General features: G+C 47.0%; 8 protein-coding genes across 8 annotated transcripts; 4 read left to right on the top strand and 4 right to left on the bottom strand.

Moving 5' to 3' along the window:
- Window positions 1-1931: 1931 nt before the first annotated feature.
- On the top strand, window positions 1932-3211 carry FSST1_001226 (alkene reductase; the record flags this gene model as incomplete). Its single annotated transcript, XM_083226357.1, has 2 exons — window positions 1932-2189; window positions 2243-3211. 2 exons carry the CDS (start codon window positions 1932-1934, stop codon window positions 3209-3211), a joined length of 1227 nt encoding a protein of 408 aa, XP_083091408.1.
- An 89-nt stretch (window positions 3212-3300) lies between these two features.
- FSST1_001225 (uncharacterized protein) lies at window positions 3301-6288 on the bottom strand (the record flags this gene model as incomplete). The annotated part of the gene is made up of 5 exons (XM_083226346.1): window positions 3301-3876; window positions 3928-4157; window positions 4205-4859; window positions 4914-5823; window positions 5876-6288. The coding sequence occupies 5 exons, from the start codon at window positions 6286-6288 to the stop codon at window positions 3301-3303; spliced, it is 2784 nt and encodes a 927-aa protein (XP_083091407.1).
- A 654-nt stretch (window positions 6289-6942) lies between these two features.
- FSST1_001224 (SDR family oxidoreductase) lies at window positions 6943-8005 on the bottom strand (the record flags this gene model as incomplete). Its single annotated transcript, XM_083226336.1, has 2 exons — window positions 6943-7908; window positions 7961-8005. The coding sequence occupies 2 exons, from the start codon at window positions 8003-8005 to the stop codon at window positions 6943-6945; spliced, it is 1011 nt and encodes a 336-aa protein (XP_083091406.1).
- An 806-nt stretch (window positions 8006-8811) lies between these two features.
- On the bottom strand, window positions 8812-10819 carry FSST1_001223 (flavin-containing monooxygenase; the record flags this gene model as incomplete). The annotated part of the gene is made up of 7 exons (XM_083226325.1): window positions 8812-8859; window positions 8907-9000; window positions 9355-10113; window positions 10162-10450; window positions 10496-10526; window positions 10577-10737; window positions 10786-10819. The coding sequence occupies 7 exons, from the start codon at window positions 10817-10819 to the stop codon at window positions 8812-8814; spliced, it is 1416 nt and encodes a 471-aa protein (XP_083091405.1).
- A 1739-nt stretch (window positions 10820-12558) lies between these two features.
- FSST1_001222 (class I SAM-dependent methyltransferase) lies at window positions 12559-13912 on the top strand (the record flags this gene model as incomplete). The annotated part of the gene is made up of 8 exons (XM_083226314.1): window positions 12559-12609; window positions 12659-12688; window positions 12744-12834; window positions 12888-12929; window positions 12984-13176; window positions 13220-13363; window positions 13412-13831; window positions 13879-13912. The coding sequence occupies 8 exons, from the start codon at window positions 12559-12561 to the stop codon at window positions 13910-13912; spliced, it is 1005 nt and encodes a 334-aa protein (XP_083091404.1).
- A 224-nt stretch (window positions 13913-14136) lies between these two features.
- On the top strand, window positions 14137-15097 carry FSST1_001221 (aromatic alcohol reductase; the record flags this gene model as incomplete). Its single annotated transcript, XM_083226303.1, has 2 exons — window positions 14137-14175; window positions 14222-15097. 2 exons carry the CDS (start codon window positions 14137-14139, stop codon window positions 15095-15097), a joined length of 915 nt encoding a protein of 304 aa, XP_083091403.1.
- A 1188-nt stretch (window positions 15098-16285) lies between these two features.
- Window positions 16286-21150, top strand: FSST1_001220 (uncharacterized protein; the record flags this gene model as incomplete). Its single annotated transcript, XM_083226292.1, has 3 exons — window positions 16286-16681; window positions 16916-17447; window positions 17627-21150. The coding sequence occupies 3 exons, from the start codon at window positions 16286-16288 to the stop codon at window positions 21148-21150; spliced, it is 4452 nt and encodes a 1483-aa protein (XP_083091402.1).
- A 318-nt stretch (window positions 21151-21468) lies between these two features.
- On the bottom strand, window positions 21469-22371 carry FSST1_001219 (uncharacterized protein; the record flags this gene model as incomplete). Its single annotated transcript, XM_083226281.1, has 1 exon — window positions 21469-22371. One exon carries the CDS (start codon window positions 22369-22371, stop codon window positions 21469-21471), a length of 903 nt encoding a protein of 300 aa, XP_083091401.1.
- Between the last annotated feature and the right edge of the window lie 80 nt (window positions 22372-22451).

Here is a 22451-nt window from a genome sequence, read left to right as displayed (position 1 = left end):
AAAGACGGGAAAAAGACAAACATGCAGATTAGTTCAAGGGAAAAGGAACCACTTGTCTTAAGTTTATTCGCACAGAGTCCTGTCAGCTCGCAGGAGAAACAAGGATCAAGGAGTAAAGGAGAAATAGAGGTGAATCATTTCTCGGTTCAGCAAGTGTCAGAGAGCAGTTCTTCCGCTAAAGGAAAACTACTCCATACGAAGAAGACTAGTTAATGCAGAGGCACTGGTACATATGTGACATGGACTGAAGGGTTGCAGCACCGGCAAGTATTCAGGCAAATCACACGCTAATGCTATTGTTCTGCTGCATTCCCATATAGCTCTGACATGTTTTAGCATTGAATCGAATGTCGCCTCAATGGTACAATATGTTTCTTATTGGTCCCCTGCTCTTGGCTGACATCCCAGCCTGCAGCGTGTTCTCTCATCACGGCGCCTCAACCGAAGTGGCGAGTAGATCACTCAGGGGGAAGGGGTCATGAGAGGGATCTAGAGATGAGGAAACGTGGAATAGGGTAACATTCTACAGGGAGTCTAATTTTCCGCTTTATCTCTGGTATTTCCGTGACGATCTTGTATTACATGTTAGCATGTCTTGCTACATGGAGTAGATGAGAACTTCTCCAGAGTGGTTCTCAGATGGGGCTGTCAGTATGGGGAAATGCTGAATGAGAGACAGCGGCTACGTATTCAGGGCTGCACTGTTGTCTGATACAGATTCTGTGCGATAGACGGAGAAATTGCGTGATGCGGGTGATGCAATAACCAGGATGATCCTGTGTTGAGAAGGTACTGCACCTTGTTTCTCTACCGTTCTGTTACTCAAACACAATCCATAATCTACAGCAGACGAAACAATGGATCCCTGTCCTCGGTGCATATCCTCCGAGAACCTCGGGTAACATGAGAGCCGCATATCTTATCAGTCAAGAAGACTCGGATATAGGTCATCGGTTAACAAACCAAAACCGTGTCTCAAAACAAGATCTGCACTCTTCGGTTTTTATCACCGGAAACACGACATCCGTCACATACGCCACTGGTCAACTTGACAGATGCCCGTAATTGAACAAGACCGTGCGGACAGAGAAGTGGTCCGGTCACCGCTCTAGCGAAGTCTCGGCAGTGGAGACGACGTTGTATCGTCCGGGCCTTCCGATGACATTATTCGACCGGGTATACAATGCCAAGATGCTGTAAATGCGTGATGAAGAGTCTTCTGCAAGGTGTTTCCGATATTGGGTTCATGCAGGTATCTGAGACAAATCTACTCATGCTATAATAATATGGATGTAATTTGTATTTCAACCCCAGATTCATTAAAAAGAATTCTGTAAAATATAAAAGAGACAAAGTAAAAAGGAGGATGAAAATGAAGTTCCCCTGCATATCCACGTTTTTTTTCTATGGGTCGTGTATCCACAACATGTCATTGTCGTAATCGGAAAGATAAGCCCCTCTTAATATCAAGGACTAGGGACTACGGACAAAAAGGTGAAGAGTTTTTGATGACAACTTGATTGGCACAAGAACGAAAGCATTGACAAGTATCGAATCATTCATGTTACATCAGCTGAACCATGAGCCAGTACAGAATATGACGTCGAAACATTAGACCTACAATGCTATAGGGACTTGTCAACAGGACAGGCCCTTTCCCTCTACAGTGCAGGTGAGGCAAAGTTTCGAAACTGACAAGTTCGCTGAGTCTATGGAGCCGAGATTGTTAGGTCAAGGGCTCGCATTTAACCATCAGACCCTGTTCTTAGCTTGCACTGTAGATGTATATCCGGTCGTAGATCACTAACTCTTAAGAAAATTAAATAACTTGGCACTACAAAAGTTCTTTTCTCTCCCATTCTTGAATCTCGGTTAGACACTGCTGTCATCACTATCACTACCACCATCTACATCACCATTTCATATTCACCATGGGCGACATCTTTGACGTGGGAGCCAACTCCAAGCTCTTCACTCCTCTCGACATTGCCAACGGCAAGATTCATCTCAAGCATAGAATCGTTCACGCTCCTCTTACCCGAAACAGAGGAACGCCGCTAAACCCCGAATCAACTCCCGAGAACCCTAACCGAGTTTGGCTTCCCAATGATCTGATTGCGGAGTATCACTCTCAGCGAGCTACTGATGGCGGTCTTATCATCTCGGAGGGTCTTCCTCCCTCACTAGAGGTAAGTTTAAGCTCAATATTTGGACTTTTCTCCGAAGAACTAACAGACGCTAGGGCAACTGTATGCCAGGAGTTCCTGGAATCTTTCTCCCAGAGCAGGTCCAAGGCTGGAAGAAAGTTGTTGACGCTGTTCATGCCAAGGGTGGATACATCTACGCTCAGCTCTGGCACTCTGGCCGTGCAAACATCCCCCAGCTGACCGGAACACCCATCTTGGCCCCTTCAGCTACACCATGGGATGACCCCAACGAGACCTTCGCCTACCCTCCTCCTCATACTTCCACTCCCGTTAAATTAGCAGACTACCCTCCTGTGGAGATGACTGTCGAGAAGATCAAGAGTACTATCGGTGACTACGTCAATGCTGCTAAGAATGCACTTGAAGCTGGGTTCGACGGCGTTGAAGTCCACGGAGGAAATGGTTATCTTCCGGAGCAGTTCCTCTCTTCCAATGTTAACAAGCGAACAGACCACTACGGTGGCTCAGAGGAGAAGCGATGCAACTTTGTCCTTGAACTTATGGACGAGTTGGCCAAGACTGTTGGACAGGAGAACTTAGCTATTCGTCTTACACCCTTTGGTCTCTTCAACCAAGCCCGCGGTGAAAAGCGAGTCGAGACATGGGGACACTTGTGTCGTGAACTCAAGAGCCAATTCCCTCAGCTCTCATACGTTAGCTTCGTTGAGCCTCGCTTTGAGCAGATCTTCTCCGAAGCTGAGAAGCAGCAGTTCCTCGGGTCTTGGGGACTTCCCACCGTTGACCTGTCGCTGTTCCGAAACATTTTTGCAGGCACTCCCTTCTTTTCAGCCGGCGGCTTCAACGATGTCAACTCTTGGGGAGTTGTTGAGGGCGCTAAATGTGACGGTATCCTTTTTGGACGGTACTTCATTAGCAACCCTGATTTGGTTGAGAGATTGCGAAATGGGTGGCCTCTTCAACCTTATGACCGGTCTACCTTTTATGGGCCTTTTGAGGATAATGCTGCTGGTTATACTGACTACCCTTTCTACAAGGGAGAATAAATCATTGGATACAGTTAAGAGTATGCATCATCAAATATAGTATTACACAGCCCTTTAATTCAGGCTTATCATTTCTAATGTAACAAGACTCAATTGACTGAGCTTCCAACGCCAGAGTCCGCCGGTGTTGCGGGCCTCTTCTCATTGTCTTCTAACTCCTTTATCACAGGTTTATTGTCGCTGTTTTTGGACCCATAACGCTGCAGTGGCGGTGACAACTGATGATGCTTACGCCCAGGTGTATAGCGTTTTACGAACCTAGAGAAACGTGATCTTGAAGTAAATGTCGAACTCATATCACTTGTATCAAGTTCTGGAGAAGAAGACTCTCGTGGTGAAGGTGGCGGTGTAATGGCGATCTGTGGCCGAGTACCCCTTGTTTCTTCTTCTTGGATTTCGGTGACTTCTTCGATCTTCTCTTCGTTTTTCACCAAGAACTCGAAGATATCAGGTTTCTCACCTTCAAGGTCCACCGCCGCTTCGGTCTTTAACGCAAGATGATGCAGGCTATTGGGATATCCAACGACAACTGATGGCTCTGGCAATGATCCGCAGTGCTCTCGTCGAAACGTATCTGTCGAGTTGTAAAATGTTGAGGTGAAAACACGTCGTTGCCGCATACTTCTTAGTTGCAGCGTTGTGATGGCGAGTTCTTTAACCATTGACTAAGCAAGTTGTTAGATGAATCTTCAAGACCATAGACGGTTTTAACTTACCCATGTTGTACTTGGATCCAATAGTACTCTGCCCTCTTCTCTTCCTTTGGTAGACAGCCCTAACTGATTGAGAGCTTCAACACTGGCCCATTCCTCTCCTACGGCTACGTATTCTTGCTTCATAGCTGTAATGTCAGATTCTTTGGCGGGATAGAACTGCGGAAGATATGCACAATGAAAGAATTGTAGGAAGACTGGCTGTTCGTTGATAAACCACGTTTCTCCAAGATCTACCGATGTCAGTAATCTGAGATATCATCGCCATTTGCAAACTCACCATTCCCTCGTATGTATATCAGTTTCATACCCTGTCCTCGAATCAAGGTGTGTGCTAGATCTAAGCCATGAGGATTTCTAGCTGTCTTGTCCCCAATAAGCGACCCCATGATTGACTTCCCAGGTATACTGTTCTTGGAATTATAGTCGTCCGAATTCCAAATAGCATCTTCACCTTGTCTCATAATACTCATCTTGAGGCACGGAGACACGTCAAGCTTGGGCGTCATAGTCCCAATTTCCGAATCGGCCTCGTCTGTTTGTGGAAGCACAACAACATGTGGCTTTTGGAACTTGGGCTTCGGAGTTTCTTTTGGAGGAGATTCTTTTGGAGGAGATTCTTTTGGAGGAGATTCTTTTGGAGGAGTTTGTTGTTGTGTGTTGACCGTTTCTATTGGTGTATGAGGTGGTGCTGTTGCAGGCTCCCAATTTGGAGCTTCATACGGATAGCCCCAAGGATTGTAAAGCTGTTGGTTAGGCTGTTGATAGTTGAAAGGGGCCATCCGTGGGTCGTACGGGGCTGTTGTCTCTGGCTGAAAATGATGTCGATTCGTCTGTCCGAGAGGACGAGTTTTAACGTGGCGAGGACTATTTGCTCGTGGTGTCTCTTCCCTGCGACCCTCGTGGATCACATAGTGAGGCCCTGAGTCTTCTTCCTGTAGAATTGTAAGAATATGAGCGTTCTCGCTCCGATAATATTCATGACTTACTTGATGGGGCCAGTTGCTTCTTCCCTGAGAACCCTTGACATGTTCGTCTTCGCTTTCATCGTCACTCTCAACATAGGCATGCTTAGAAGCAGAACTCTGTGTTGCGGTTGGTTGCTCATCCTTGACACCTTTCTCAATCTCACTCTGACTCAGTGATGTCCAGGCTAGAAGGAGTTGATTGACCACTCTTGTAGGCTCCTCGGGTCTTCGGTACACATTTCTTGAAGGGACTTTCGATTCATCCCCATAGGGCATATAATCCTCTCTCGTGTCTGAGTCTTCCGTGTCTGAGTAGTCATTATCGGAGTAATACGATTCAACGTGCAGGCTTCCTCGAGTAACGCCGGAAGAACTGGGAGCCTTAGGGCTCGTTCCGTGTTTAACCATCTCTGTCATAAAGACAAGCTTGTACAGAAACGTGGCTGCGTCGCCTTGCAAATGAAAATGTTGGCCAAATTGAGCAACTCGGCCAGCGAGCGGATCATACCCTTCTCTTCTTCCGCGACGATCTTGATATTCCCAATCTTCACCATCATCTTCTTGTGTATCACCTTCAAACGTATCATGGGCATGGATAGGTGAGCGTGTGCTTTCGCGCGTTCTTTCGCGCCTAACCATAGCGGAATTGGTCTCCTCGTCCTGTTTCGGAACATCAAGGTTATCTCCAGTCGTGCTCGATTGTCCATATAGCTCTTCAGGCCTTACATGACCAGGGATAGAGGACTGACGGACTGGACTTGGGAGCCTTTTGGCGGTGCGAACCGGTGGACTTGGTGCCCTTTCTGGAGGGGGCCGAGGTATTTGACGATGTTGCATGCTGTCTCTTTGAAGTGACGCTTGGCCAGTTTGGATCAGACTCTCAGCTTGTATTTTGAATCTGTTGTCGACTTTTTCTTGTACTGAAGACGATCTAAGAAGATTAGACACGTTTCTAGGCCCTCTCTGGTGATTGCGATGCATACTTAGTTTCGGACTTGACCAAAATCGCCGCAGAGAGGATAGTAATCTGCAGTGTCAAAGTGACCTTTTGCTTTTCAATTTCAGACAAGTACTTTCGAGCCTTGAGCCATTTGAATCTGACAATGATGGCGTTGTCCGTAACCATCTTGAAGATCTCTTGTTGAGTTGCCTCGATGTTTTTGACGACATGTCTAACACCATCGAAGAATGATGGTTTTGCGTACGATTTCCCCGTTTTCAGGATCTCGTGCAAATGTTCGAGTGTGACAGACAGATCTGACATCTCAATGGCGGCAGATTGAATCTCTTGCGGAGCATGACGGACTGTTTGGTAGACATGGAAAAGGGTACTAGACAATTGTGCTCCTGCTGTCGCTATACCAGCAATGCTGGCTATGATTGATAAGGGATCCATTGTGTTCTGGCGAGACAGTCAATTGATGGAAGGACAATAGAGAAAGAAAAATCTGATGCTACATCTTCGGAGTGGGCTCTTCAACGTGTCAGGAAAGTCAATTGGTGAGAGGTTGCCTTATGGCTGCCTCGTGCAGGCTGTGCAATAGCGGATACATGTTTTGTTTCTGCATATGCACGTAAGACTGTTTGTCTGCAGTTAGCCTAGCCAACCTTGCAGAACTTCGTTCGATTGGCCTCAAGCATTGGTTCCTCGGGTGTTGGCTGGTTTCTGGCCCCCAAAAGAGTATCCAAAACGGAAAGATAAGAAGCGCCCACTTTGAGGGGTTTCTGAGAAGGAAAACTAGACTATAGACTCGGGTAAAGAATAAATACGAACCAGGCAATGATTCCAATTGCGAGTTTTCGCATTTGAGTGAAACATGAGTGGTTGTACAACAAGCCACTTGCGTCAAGTATGACAGCCCTCGTTGTACTCTCATAGGATGCATGGCCCTTCTAAGTAGAGGAGTGCTCTGTTAGACAAATCGAGTTGTGAAACTGGTGGCTTGTATTTTCAATGCAAGCCAATTGACCAATTGCAAGAGAAAACACAATGCATTGTTCAAGATAACCGCTTGTAAGAGTCTAGATATTGTTGCAGTTTTTCGTCATCTTACTCAGAAACCTTGCCGGTTGCACCATGTTTCTTCCCCCAATTCCTAACCTTGACATCCATATCCCAGCGAATAAATACCATGACAACCATAACAACCCAACTCAGCATGGTGTTAATCAACCCCGTCCAGAATCCACCTCTGATAGCACCGCCCATAACAGTAGTCATAACCAGTCTGATAATAGTGCTCGTGGCAACAAGCTCCTCTCCGCTTTCGAGTCCTGCAATCGCACGTCTAGCACATTCGTCAGGTTTTAATATTTGATCTCCCTCCTCCAGAGCCTTTGTGACATCTGTCTTGACACGGTTTTCATCGTCCAAAGATTTGGTCGGCATTGTAGCTGGGAAGACTGTATGTATGCGGACGCGAGGTTCGTTGGGATGCGCACCAGCGTACAAGTTCATCTCCTGCGACAGAGAATCGGATAGAGATCGAATGGCAGCTTTAGATGGAGAGTAAGGTGTGAAACCAGCAAAGCTGTACAGAGATACAAACGAGCCAGTAAAGATAATGTGCCGCGCTGGCAATGGCTTTGCCTCGGCACTCTTCTTGGTAGCACCGTCTAAAGCAGGCCTCAACCATGCGTTGAGTGTAGCATGAGCCATGTAAGCACTGGAAAAGTAATTGCTGTCCATCATAGTTTGAAGCTGCTCAACTGGCGTGTCGACAAACAATGTTGGATGCGCACTTCCACTGCAACACCAAACGATATCTGGTGGGGTATCATCATTCCATGCTGTGACTTTAGCAACTACCCTTGCACATTCCGTAGCTTTAGTCACGTCCGCAGTAAGTGAGAAAAAGCGCTGGGTTGAAGAACGAGCAGATTTCTCAACTTCTGCAAGAGCTTCTTTCAGGACTTCGGGGTCTCGTGCTCCAATAGCTACATTTGCACCCTTAGCTGCAAGCTGGCATGCAGCTGCTAAGCCTAGTCCGCGAGAACCGCCTGTGATGAGGACTGTCTGTTCCATGTCAGTTAGGGTATATGTTACAGGGGTTCATGGTACCACTAACTCGGCTTTCAACCGGGAATTCGTTTCGTGATAAGGACAAGCCCATGTTCATATAATGATCAAGATAAAACAATTGAAGGCCTCGTATTTAGAGTCTCAAGGCTTGGCTTCTTGGCGAAGATGGAACTTTGTAAGGAGTCTGTTACGAAACGCGTTGATGACTGTCAGCATTTGGATGGTAATTAAACTGAGGGTCCGCTTAATTACCGAGCTCTGCAGCGCTGATTGGCCTCTACCATCAGTGAAGCTCAGATATCACAGAACCAATTAAGAGACTGAATTGAGCATATAGTTAGCAGAGGTTCGTTGAAAGATAAACCAGCCTAACGCTAAGAGTCCTACCCATCACAAGCCAGCTGCCCGCCACAACAATTGTCCTATAAAAAGATGAGTTCAAAAAGCAAGCAGAAGCAAAAATGAACGACAACGGCAGGATTCGAACCTACGCGTGCGAACACAATGCCTATGATGTCTCCGAAGAGTTAGCAGGGCATCGCCTTAACCACTCGGCCACGTTGTCATGTCAGATTGTTACGAAATAGGGATTATATACACAGCGTGTCGAAAAAATCACGACTCCTGATCCAAGTGTCAAGAGATCAAAAATGATGTATTTTTCCAGAGAATACTACCCAATCCTCAAGCTACAAGATGATGTGACTTGCCTACTACAGAGTGTAGTATGATAGTTATCTCTACTCATTCGGCAACCCGAACACAAAGTCATAATTGTTGAGTTAGATTATCCAAGTCAATGGACATTTACTGAAGAAATAGTGACTACTAAATGATTACTACATTGCACTCCACCACCCTATCAATGTAGTTGCATTCAAGAAGAAGTGTTGATTATTAGTCACTCTTTGCCTTCGTCTCTCTAAATCTCTCCAACTTTTCATACTACCAAATATTAGATATGAACCAAGAGCAGAAACAGTCGAACTTACAGCTTCTCGGACTGCTGTCCTAGCGCTTCTCCAAGCTTCCCTCCCACATCCAGGGATATCATCAGGGTTTGTGTCAAACAGCCTCCACGAGTAACTATTCATCGGGCCTTTAGCAAGCCATCTCCAGAGATTGTGATCCTTCCACCATAGCCGCCATCCCGTGAACGAGAGCGGATGGTTTATGTGGCTGTAAAGACCGGCTCCGGCCATCTCATGAAGAAAGCGGTAGAAACTATGGCCTCTCACTTATCCTTCCATGATGGAATGATCAGTCCTCCACTGTTTGCGCCACCAGTTGTGATACGAATCAACCTCGACTTCTATCTCTTTCCCTGGGGGTAGAATCGAATATGGTCGGTATGAAGCTGGCAGATTATCTTTCTGTTTAAGAGTAGACTCTGCTACCCATACTTGAGCGACTGCCATTGATGCAAGTTCACAGACACACCAGACATTCTCTTGTGGAGTCAACCAGCTTAGAAAAGCTATCGAAGAAGCCCGCTTAGGTGGAAATATCATCTGATAGAGTCGGGGAAGGTCGGGCTGTTGTGACTTATCTTCCTCGTTCCGCTCATTTTCTGTCTTTCCGGCTGTCTCTGATTTCATCCCAGCTGCGCCATTCATCTCGAGCTCCGGCATAATAGAGAAATCATGCCGATAACCTGTAGCAAAGATAACCTCGTCGACTTCAACTGTGGTGCCATCTGCTAGTAAAACACTATCTTCCCCAGCAAAGTCCGTAAAGCCTTGAGTCGGGATTATGTCATTGTTATGAAATGCTGGGAAGATGTCTTCTTGGACGGCCGGGTTTCTGTGAGCCATGCTTGGACAAGGAACAAGACGCCATTCGCCCCAGACTCTCTTCCCGGCCAGCTTGTGCCTCTGCTTTTCGGATATACTGTCACTATCCGGCTCGTGCCTGGAAGCGTCGCTAATCATTTTGTTGATCATTAACTTGTCGGTCGCCCACTTGGATAGACTGGGTAAGTAATAATCCATGAGATATTTGAGTCGAAGTACTGGCCAAGGGACCTGGCTGTCCGTCGGTACACCATTCTTTTCATAACGAGACACCAAAATTCTTCCATGACGATAGGCCAAACAGGTTTCTGATGTGTGTTTGCAAAGACTCAAGGCGATCTCGCAGCCCGTATTTCCAATGTCGACAACCATAACCCTCTTGCCCTCCAAGCCATTTTTCTTGTAGCTAGACGAAGATGTTAGTGACGGTAGATAAAAATAGGGTTCTACCAACTCTCCATATTGCTGAGCATGGATCACTGTGCCCTTGAACTCTCTCCGTCTTTGCATGGGCGGCCACACCGGCATAGTCTCGCATCCAGTCGAGAATACTATTTTTGGAAAGGGAAGTACAGCCTGGCCATCGATATTTGAATGATAAACGTCCCATCCAGAATCTGAGGAGTTCCGTAAGACCTTGTGTACAGTAACCCCAAATCTGATGTATCTGTGAACATCAAAATGCGTCACGTAAGCTTCGAAATATTGTTGCATCTGTCTACGAGACGGAAACGGCGCATAGTCTAGCAGTGGTCAATAGTGAACAATAAAACGGTTTGTCTTTCAGCCTTTTGGCATTGGAAAATCACTAAAGCCAGACTAGATACGTCGAATCAGCGATCGTCAGGTATTGACGATTTGCTACTTACCACAAACTTGCTAACATTGACAGTTGTGTTATCCAGCGCTGTGGTATACTCCGTGTTATCACTATATGCCCATAAGCCTCCGATTGACTCGCGACGTTCAAAAGCGACGGCGTTGAAGCCTTGTTCTCTCAGGTTCTTGAGAGCTACAAGGCCCGCAGGACCTGAAAGTAACTGTTACTAATTTGCCTCAGCAGGGACATATGACTTACCAGTGCCGGTAATCGCTATGTCGATACTCTCCATCCTATCTCGATGGCTACTTTAGTGTGTGAGGTGCACGTTGACATCCCTTCGAGACATGCATGACAGTTTGAGGAGTTCCTTGATAGGTAGGCTACTTAAACGTAACTTACGTCGATTTCTCCAATCACCAGCGAACTACAACAGGCTTAGCCTGATTCATCTTCCGTAGTATAGTGGTCAGTATGCAAGCTTGTCACGCTTGAGACCCGGGTTCAATTCCCGGCGGGAGAGATCCGCCACCTGTGTTACACAGGCGAATCATTTTTTGCATGTCTGGCATATCAACATGAGTTTGCTCATGTTTTGTTTTTGAGGTCGATGAGAACAGACTTCCACGATTCTTTCAGGCCACCTACCTAGTCGGCAGTAACTTACTCTCTGATGATGATATACTCTAATGAGACTTGAGACTGCGTCAGGTATATACCGTAATTTTCCATCAAATTGAACGGGCTTAGCTTGCTGTCAAAGAGGGGTATGGGTAAGGTAAGTTGCCTCTTCTCAGAGACTGGAGCAATTATTATCTGTGATTCTTCTATCAGCCAGCAAGTCTAGAGTGAACAGAGAAGTGATTAATAAGGTGCTGTTATTAGCTTTGCTCCACTCTACCCGTTCAATTTGATGGAAAATTACGGTATATAGTCAATAACATATTAAACAATCTACAATCTTCATTTCTTCTTGTCCGCAAAGTTGGCAATCTAAATACAGGACTGTATACCCTGCACCCGTTAATAAGGTCAAACCCCACAACTGACATTTAGCGAAGACTCGAACACTTGAACATTGGAATATTCCACTTTGTGATGCGACGAGATTACCTTTGTCTATTCCTTTCTCTTTTACTCAAAAAAATAAGCTTATAGTGAAACACGTGCGCTTAACGCCTTCCCGCTCCAGCCACGTGGTTGTGCTAACGGTTGACTCAACACCACCACAGAATATTAAAACAGCGCAAAAAGACATATCAATTGCAAAAGATATCGGACGCTCGAGGGCGTGTTTTAATGCGTAATCTGGGAATCGAACCCAGGGCTCCCCGATGTTACTCAAATGGCAACGGAGAATTTTACCACTAAACCAATTACGCGGTTGTTATTGAAGACAGACGTCGCAAACAGACCCTATGATTTTCACGTTGGTGCCTGGACATCAAACCATCTACTGGCTATCAAAAACGTCAGTTACTGGAAGCATAAGGGACGAAATCAGTATCCTAGTTTATGCTTTTTAGGCCAGACCTTTTAGGCTAGTAATCTTGTGCTCAAGGCTCTGGGGATGACCTCTCTGTTATCCACTGCCTTGTACCTATGATGCTGTTTCTCTAAATGCAGAAAAGACTGATGGCCTCAAGTAAGCGATTGAATCAATGAGAAGATCTCAGTTGTAGCTTCAATGAGGAGGGGAAAGCACAATTATGAGTTGTGAAGCCCTGACTAAGTCCCACTGTTCACGTTTTACAACTGAGGCGCAGTATGATGTATCAGATTCAATGCAATTCCCATGCCAAATTCAAAACGAATATTCAGGTTAAGAAAATCTCAATTGGTGTATAAATCACCGAATGATTCACTGATGGGACTTGCATACAGCGGGTAAATCCAGTTTAGGAAGCCCAAGACAACCAACAACTTCCGGGATCAGGGGAGGGACCAGCATATAAAGTGGTTGAACTTCCTGATGTGATTGTTTATCAGAGGTAATTCTTTAAAAATCCACCTGGATCTTTGTTGGAAAACATGGCTCAGACTCATCAAGTTCGTTCGGCGGTCATTGTGCCTGATGAGCTGGTATGATTTAAATTCCCCTGGATAATAGGAATGATCTGACGACTATTAGGGAAACGATACCGACTCTTCACTTGGCGAAGTATTCAACCCTCTTTTTTTCTTCATTAAAACGTACGAGGTCTAACAGCGTTTAGGAAGTTCTCTCATCCACCACGAGCATCTCCAGTTCCATCCTAAACTATCGTCGCGAAAATGGCAGGACATACCATGCATACAAAGACGGAAGTGAGATGATTAATCCCTCCTCTCATGTTATGATACTAACAGATGTGGTAAAGAATATGCGCTTCCCAATGACGAGGCAGAAAATGAAAGACTAGGTACGTTAAGCGTATGGAAAACAGAAGATGCCACTAATTAGATCACTTCGGTAGACCTCCAACATAATCTTTTTCTGCTTACTCTAGACGATAAACTCGGTCTAGCCCCTCCGAACGAGCCTGATTCCAAAGCGAAGCACGTTTTGGATATTGGAACGGGAACTGGAATTTGGGCTATCGACTATGCTGATGAACATCCAGAAGCACAGGTGATCGGTGTGGATTTGTCCCCCATACAGCCAGCATTGTATGACCCCGTCTCTTCATTTAGCCCATGGTTGTTCTAACAGGACCAGCGTGCCCCCAAACTTGACCTTCATGATTGAGGATATCGAAGATGAATGGAATTACTCCCAGTCGTTTGATTATATCCACAGTCGCTTCATGTCATCAGCTCTCGCAAGCTGGACCGACTTTCTCACCAAATGCTACAAGTACGCTTAATCTCTCTCATACCAACCAGTACTCACTGACTCTTTCAGCAACCTTGCCCCCGGTGGATACATGGAGATCCAAGAAGCAGATCTAAACATTCAATCCGATGATGGTACGCTCAGGCCAGATAACATAATGCTCAAGTCCCTTCGCCTCTTGACAGAAGCCTCGGTCATGTTCGGTCGCCCGTACCAAGACATTCCACCGCTTGCAGACATCATGACCCAAGTCGGCTTTGTAGATGTCGTTATCAAGCAGTTCAAGTGGCCTATCAACGGATGGCCAAAGGACAAGAAGGACAAGTTATTGGGAGAGTGGTCTTATATCAACATGGCTAGTGGTCTCGAGGCGTTTACTATGGCACCACTGACACGAGCTCATGGCTGGACGCCTGAGGAAGTAACCCTGTTTCTCATTGATCAGAGGAAGGCATTGGCGGATAAGAAAACCCATGCTTATTGGCCGATGTAAGTTTTTGTATGTGAAATACGGGATGAGTTGCTAACGAGACTAGTTATTCAATCTATGGAAGGAAGGCGGCCAAGTAAGAAGGGCTTACAAGGTAGTCATCTGATTTATTTCATCTATTTCAAAATGAAAGATGATATATGTCTGCACAAACAGTCTACCAAGACCAGTTGTCTAGGTTAGTCTAGTTAGCTGGCGGAATTCCGCCTGGTGGGGTAGCCTAGTCCATAAAATCAACCAAATCGAGACATTCTCAACCATAGAAACATTGACTTATACACATCACTCTCACGAGATTTACACAATGTCCACCAATCAATTGACTAAAGTCGTCGTCTTTGGTGTAAGCTACCCTCTTCCACTGATTATCTACTTACTAACTTGTTCAGGCTTCTGGCAACTTTGGCGCTCCCATCACTGCTGCTCTTAGACAAGCTGGCTTCGAGGTTACCATTATCACGCGAACTGAATCCAAATCCACATTTCCAGAAGGTATTCCCGTTATTAGAATGGAGTACACTTATGATGCTTTGACCAAAGCTTTGTCTGGTCAGGATGCAGCTGTATGCGCTGTCGGACCAGCTGGCATTCCCTCACAAGGCACCATGATCGACGCCGCCGAAGCCGCTGGAGTAAAGCGCTTTATAGTCGCTGACTTTGGCTGGGGTCCCGACTTTACCAGCTTTCCTGAGTTTGGCTCGGTTAGAGCTCAACGAGCTGTCGGCTTTGAACATGCAAAGAAGCACGCAGCCACAAACCCAAACTTCACTTGGACCAGCATCGCAACAGGAAATCCTATTGACTGGGCTTTGAAGCGCTTTCCAACCATGGGCCTTGACATCAAGAACCAATCCGCCATTATCTATGATGAAGGCAAAGAGTACTTTACCGGAACTACACTTCAAGGCATTGGACAATCTGTGGTTGGTGTTTTGCAAAACCCAGCCGAGACCGCAAATCGCACTGTCAAAGTCATGTCAATCAAGACATGTCAAAATGAATTGTTTGAAGCCTTCCAGAATAAGACGAAAACCCAGTGGGAGGTTCAGAGACGAACTACGCGTGAGCTCATCGAAGGAGCACGGGATAAAAAGGAGAAAGGTGTAGGAGGTTGGATTCTTGATTTGGCGGTTGCTCAACTGTATGATGATGGAAAGGCTCGTTGTCTTGTTGCGCCGTCGTGGAAGGAGTCGGATTCTGGATTGCTTGGTGTTGTTGAGGAGACTGCTGAGAGTCTTGTTACTTCGGTTCTAGCTAGCGTATAGGTGGGGGTAATGATCGGGGTAAAGCGAAGGCAAATGGGCTGTTCAAATTGAATGTTGCCTTGAGACGGGTTGAAAGTGAGGTGGCGTATCTTGATACTATTGCGGCCCGAGCCGCCCAAGGATAGTATCGAAATTTATCCACTTCGAGAATAACCAGGGCTTTAATACGCGGGGCGGTGGAATGAATAATAAAGCCTAGTCTGTATGACTAACTATTCATCCTGGTTAATATTGAGCCTCATGAATAGAATACGAAGGAATATGTTACGTATAATCGTCAGCTGCCTAATCCTTGAAAGGATCGACAAGGAAAGGGATTCGGTTACGGCCAAAACAGTCACAGCCGTTGGTCACGTTGCAATTATAGCCACAAGGTGTGGACGCCCGGCCTGTGGGGGAGATTTACAGGAACGTGCGGTGAAACCCTATCATCCTTCAGCCTACTCTGCACTGTAGCCTGCTGTGCCTTTTTACTATTGATTCGGGCTGAACGCCTCCCGCTTGATGACGAAAACTAAACTACGACGCTTGGGGGCTGATGCGAATAATATTATATATATAAAATATCTTTAGTCAACTGCTGAGAAATACGAGTCTACTAGATCATACATATAACCTTCCATCCGTATTTATTGTGGATAACAAAACAAACCCAAGGATCGGCCTAGATCAGTTCAGTTCAGCCTTACCCAACAGAGGCTGGTAAATGCAGTAAGCAACAAGTTTCATCTGCCCGTTCCTACCGAATCCTGTTTCTTTCTTTTTATTCTTTTCTTTTTTGTCGGTCAATATTGATTGATCATCTGTCTGAATTGGGTATCCACCAAGTCATTATTAAAGAGTCATATACTGCTCCTAGCGTCAAGGCTACAACACCAAAACATCCTTCACAGCCTACCTATTTCTGAAACACCAATTGTCTTATTTATTTGCCGAACATCACCTGATTAAACTTACTTATACTCGTATCTATCTCATTCTAGTCAGGTTAATTGAACCTATCTTTGTCGGGTCGTTCTCGGGGTCTCTGAAAAGTCAAGAAACATAAGAGACGATTAGTAGGTCAGTTGATGCTACCTTGGCTACACTTCAGACCACTTGTTTTTATATCCCAAGACTCAAGGGACTAACTGCCGCTGCCCACTAGACATTCACATTGAATCTAAATTTGCTGGACCGTCAGACATGATGGCGGCGGTCCGCAAAGACAAAGAAAAGGACACCGCCGAAGCCCAATTTGCCCACATCCTTGACGACGCCAGCAAATTGTACTCGGACTCTTCCAAAAGCAAACTCGCAGACTTTCTCAACCCACCTCTAAGCAACGTGAAAGACCTAATTTCTCAAATCGACAAGCAAAATGAGCAATTCTCCAAATTTCGCGAAAAGCGACAGTCCATTTTTAGTGCTCTCGCCGCTTGCCTTGACCCGGTCGAAACCATCGGTCAAATCGTGAGCGGCGCTGCGGCAGAGACTTTTGCACCTGCTGAGGGCATCTTTGGAGCGGTTGCTTATCTCATCGGTGCTGCGCGCGATGTTTCTTCGGCGTACGACACAATTGTTGAGTTATTTGAACTTCTCAAGGTGAGTGAGAAATATTCCCGACCCTCAACCCCGCTTGCGACGAGATCATCCTCATTACCTTCGGGGTATCATAAAAGTTGGCCGCTAGGAATATAAGGGACGAAATTAGTAGTCCACGGTATAGTCTAAGGATCATAAACTGATCTGCGAATTTCGTCTGTTATGTCACCAGCGGCCAACGTTTCTAGTACCCCGGTGCCCGCTTGCGACAAGATCCTTACTAACGCTTATTAGGACTTCACATCACGACTAGATGTGTATGTACAACATCGAATGGGAAGCGCATTACGAAACAAAGTCGTCACCATTCTGGCACAATTATTCGAGGTCTTCGTCCTTGCTGCCAAAGAGATCCGCCGCGGCCGCTTCAAGGCCTATTTCAGAACTCTCTTCGGCAAGGGAACGCCCGTGCAGGAGGCACTAGACAATCTGAAAGCCCTCAACATCGGCGAGGAAAGACAAGTCCTCGCCGATACGTACGGGGGCGTTAGTAAACTCAATGTCACGACGGAGAATATGCAGAGCAAGCTGGATGAGATGAATCAGACCATGATGCAGATACGCTCCGAGGGAAGGGAGCGTACCGTCGCTGCACATCAAGATAAACTAAAGGAGATCTTGGATCCCTCGCCGTTCCCTGTTGACTTCTTCAACTTGTTCAATAAGTCAAGGGCTGATTCAACAGGTGAATGGATCCTTCAAGATGGGGGCTTCAGGGCGTGGCTCGACAAGAAGACCAACTTTCTCTGGATAACTGGCGCAGCAGGTACGTTGTACCATTCATCCCGACTATCCCTCAGGGTATCAGAAAAAGTGGCCGTTGGAAGCACAAGAGATGAAATTATTAGGCCATGGTCCTTAGACCACTTATTTCCGTGCCCTAAGACTTAGAGAGGCCAACTTTTCTGGTACTCATCACTCTTGACACATCACTGACATTTACAGGTACCGGAAAGTCATATCTGACCACTCGTCTCATCTCACGGGGCTCTGATAGGATCTCTCGCCTCGCATACTTTTATTTCCGCGACAACAACCCAGAGACCCGTTCAGTCCTCCAAGCTCTACGCGACGTCGCCTATCAGCTTAGCGAAAGCGATCCTTTCTACGCAAAGCAACTCCTGAGGGGCGTACAGAATATTGATGAGATTAGAACAATCCCCAGTGCCTACCGCAAACTCTTTGTTCAGCCTTTCCGGGAAGAAGCGCAGGCAAAGGCTATCTACATCTTTCTCGACGGCATCGATGAAGCAGACTCCGAAGGTGTGCAAGAACTGTTGGAACAGCTGGGTTCTAGTGATGAGTCTGTTCGAAGACCAAAACATGTCACAATTCAGGTCGCTCTTATTGGAAGGACGTACATGACTGAGACTGTGACATATACCCTCGATCCCTCCAACCGCGGTAGCCAAGCCATAACAACTCTTCACGTCACGCCCGATCGCAATGCTGAAGATGTCAAGCTCTACATTGAAGACAGCGTCTGGCACCTCCGTAATCTCAGCCGTACACCTCCCGACTTCCGACAAAAGATCATCGACGCCATGATCAAGCAAGCAGACGGCCTTTTCATCCTCGCCAAGTTCATGATCGAAGACATCAGCCGCAAGCGACACCCCCAAAGCATTCTCACAAGCCTACAATCGTACCCTAAGGAGATCAACGGAATTATCGCACAGACACTAAAGAACCTTTCCGAGACTCTTTACGAAGAACAAACAAGAGACTTGAACGAGATGCTGCAGTGGGCCGCATGCGCCGAAGAAGTCTTGTCTTTGGAGCAATTGGAGGCCGTACTCATCATGCGCTTCGGTGACCCGCCGTTCCATCTTGAGGAAACGCTGCGCGGTCAATACGCGTGCTTCTTCGAACTTGAGCGCGAAGACGGATTGACGACAGACGATCTCATCCGCGAGCATGAGAAGCAGCAGCGCATCAAAAATGGCGATCTCGGCTCCGGAAGACGATCAAGTTCAGCAAGTCGACCAGGCTCGGGGAGAAGTGGAAGTCCAAAGAGTCCAACAATCTTTGGCCGGCAAACCGGAACGCCTGATCTCGCACGTAATCTCTCTCCATTAAGACGTGCGAGCCCTACACATGGGTTGAGTCCTGTGCGAGGAAGTCCCGGCCGCGGTGTTAGTCCGGCAGCTAACTCTGATCTCTTCGATCCCATGAGCGACATGGATTTTCGATCAAGCAAGACCAACACCTGGATCACTTTCTTCCACTCTTCCATCAAGGGTTTCTTCAGCACAGAGGACTCTTCCAAGTATGGCACGGGCATTGGCTTCAACCCTCTTGTCTCGCGCATCCATATCCTCAAGACTTGTCTCTCCATCTTCACCGACAAGGCGGGCTTTGAGAAATATCGTCTCAGTCCGAGTGGTCGTGAGTCAATGAAACAATACTCCGCCTGGTACTGGCAGGAGCATTTGGCCGTGCTTGACCCGTCGACCGTCCCTGCGCCCGAAAAGAAGGTGTTGGGCGAGTACGTGTACAGAATGCTTACTGACGATAACATCATTCTCGACTGGACTCTTATGTACGAAAAGAACGACGAAGGTCTCGAGGTTCTCACAGACGCCAACATGAAAGGGCTGAAGAGATGGATGGCTGATCCCGATGTCCTCGCCTCTTTGAATCCCAAAGCTCGCGAGTGGGCAAGCAAAGCTATTAAGGAATCTCCCGGTATCTTCAAGCCTATTGGTGACCTATATGCCCGCGCATGGCTATCCGAGGACTTCAAAAAGTATGTACCCACGCTGTTCTGCTTCAAGATCGTCCAGTCCATCGCCTTTATGGAAGACGGATATTCGTGGTCAGGCTGCAATACGCACTGGACAGAGATCCCGGTCGATAGACGAATCGTCAAGGCCTCGGAGTGGGCAAAGATCCCGGAAAGTGCGCACTGGCACCGACGATGCGGAAGTACATACCTTACAAACGGTATGCACAATAAAGCGTTGGGACACTATGATAGGGCGCTTGTTCTTGACAATAACAGCGTCGAGACTCGCGGTCGCATTGCGTACTGTCTCTCCCGAGACGGACGGTTCAAAGAAGCGCTGGAGCAAGCTCTCAAGTGTGAGATTATCGAGCGCGAGAGCATTGAAAGTGGAAAACTCGATGAGCAGGCATTGAAGAGTTGCAAGTGGCGCTTATACAAGGACCACATCCTTATCGCGTGCTGTTACGAGGAACTCAATAAGGTCGACCCAGCACTAGAGTACTTTCTCAAATCCATGGCCAGCGCCAAAGACGTCGGTCTTGATCGCAAGGAGTGCAAGGAATACTTTGAGCCTGAGCTTGGATACCTCGAGCTTGTGGCTACGGAGAACCGCCATGAGGCTGTAATCGAGTTCCTCGAGCAAATGTCCGAGCAAGTCACCGACGCAGAGAACAACCGTACTCGTCTGGTAGACTTCTTGCTCGAATTTCACAACAAGCCGTTGGTCATCGACTGGATCCCCAAGGCGGCTAGCAAGGTAGGCGCTACAGAGTTTGTCTATGATCGTTTGCAGTTTACCATTGATGTCGCCACCGTATCTCGCCTTCCCCTCAAAGCGCTTTACCTCCGTCTTTCGCTTGGAGCAACATACACGTACAGTCGCGACATCGAGGCTGCACTGGACCTCTTCGAGGGTATCACACAACTCGGCTACCGACCCCGTGGCAACGTTCCCACCCGTCAAGCCTACGCTCTCGCATTCCAGAAGCTTGCGTCGCTGTACAAAGAGCGCGTTCTCCATGCTGGACTTAAGACGAAAGAAGCAGATGACTGGCTGGAGGAGCTGGACAAGATCAAGCACAAGCAGAATCGGCATCAGAATCACGACATGCCGATCGAGATGGTGGGATCGGACGTCAACATCGCCGCCATCTACATGATTCTCTTCAACAGGCTTTTGGGCAGGAGCCCTTCCACAGACCGCGATCTGCGCAAGCTTATTAACGACAGTCTCGATATTCTATCAGACGACGACGTATCAAACGACGAGTACGCTCTGGATAACCTCCTCGGCCTCTTCATCGCCGCCGACGACATTGAAAATGCCAAGGCTCTTAGCCAATCCATGCGTAAAGTTGATCCCAAGATCCTGGCCTCCACCCCTGAAGATTCACCCATCCTGCAACGCCTGGATCCCAAGCTCCCCGAGATCCAAACCATGCGTCAAAACTGCGCGCAGTGTCTCGATCTGATCCCTCCTTCGGACGAGTACTACATCTGCGAGTTCTGCATGGAGACGTATGACGCCAAGTGCATGACCGTTATCAAGGGTGAGGGCAATAAGACGAGCGATCACAGGGATGACTTGATCTGCAGAAGTGATCACAAGTGGTTCGCTGTACCGGCGTTGAGGATGGTGCTGCATAGAGGAGAGATTCTTCTGGGGAGTGGAAAGGTAGCGAGTTTTGGAGAGTGGAAGGCTGGGTTGGAGCAGAAATGGGGACGACAAAAGAAGAAATAGAGAAAGAGATGGGAATATGGGGTATGAGGGTATGAGATATGATTGAAGCATCTTGTGGAGTTTAAATGGGATTTAGATGAGGCATCAAATACAAAGTATGTAGTTAGACATAACAATACATGGGTAGATATGCTAAACTTGTTGGTATTCAACAGTACATGTGATTCTGTTTCCATTAACCAATCTATACCGAATTATCTAAATAAGAGCATAAATGACTGACTCCTAAACAATTTCCAAACCCAAAAACGTCGACAAAAGAAAACACAGAACCCCAATCTAATTCCACACCTGTCAATCGACAACTGAGTCACCTCTTCAAAGCTCATCATGGCTCTCAGGGCTACCATACATTTCCTCGAAAAACTCCATCATCCCCTCTGGAGTCGTATCGCGAATGGCACAGCAGTACCTCTTGCCCCGGGCGATAAACGCCTTTTTGAAGATGTTCCAAAGGTAGGGCGACTCGATAGGAGAAGGTACTTGTGATTCCACAGCTTCTGCCATCCGCAACATATCTTCTGTCGCACGGGTTGTATCCACATGTCGCTGCTTCACGTCGCGCGGAGAATCAGAGACAACTAAGCCGACAGTGACAGGACTAGATAGATCGCCTTTGTTCTCAGCAACGACGCGGAAAAAGAAACAGCCAAAGTAGTAATGCCCACACTTGAAGACGAACATGGCGAGAGCGTCGCCGATAGTCGCGGAGATGCTTTCCGCGTCCATGCCGATTTCCACCATTTCTGGAAGAGTAATCGCCACGTTCCTGTTGACTGGCGCATCCATGGCACTGTTCTCACCAAGGAAAGGCATAACCGTCAAGTAGCGGTTTAGATCGTGTGGGCATTGCTTGATAAGGGGGTTTTCGGCGCCTTTGCGCAAGTAGAAATAGTCGACGAGGGTATCTCGAAGAACTCGAGGAATCGGCTGTTTAGCTTGTGGGCATAGAGTGAACCTTGCTCTGACTGGTATACCATAGGTAGCTTGTTGATCAGCGAACGCATTGTAGATATTCGCCCGGATCATGTCCGCATGTATTTCCAGGTCGTGGCGTTCATCAAAGCCAGTAGTCGAAATGCTGTCCTCTCGTTGAGAATTAGTATGGAAGGCTTCGAACGCCATTCCCGGCGAGTAGAACTTCTTCAAAATTTCTTTAGGTCCAAGTTCCGAGCGCATGTTCTCAAGCTCAGAACGTGAGTAGACCTTTTGAGGAGTCATGTTGGCGAGTGTTGATAAGGGTTGTTGTGATATGATAGAGTCGTTTCTTGAGAATCTTCAGGATGTGTTTGAGTATTTGA

The sequence above is a fragment of the Fusarium sambucinum genome, chromosome IV (genome assembly GCF_050947815.1).
Source record: "Fusarium sambucinum isolate potato_lamoka chromosome IV, whole genome shotgun sequence".
Lineage (NCBI taxonomy): Eukaryota > Fungi > Ascomycota > Sordariomycetes > Hypocreales > Nectriaceae > Fusarium > Fusarium sambucinum.
This window is presented reverse-complemented; position numbering and strand designations above follow the sequence as displayed.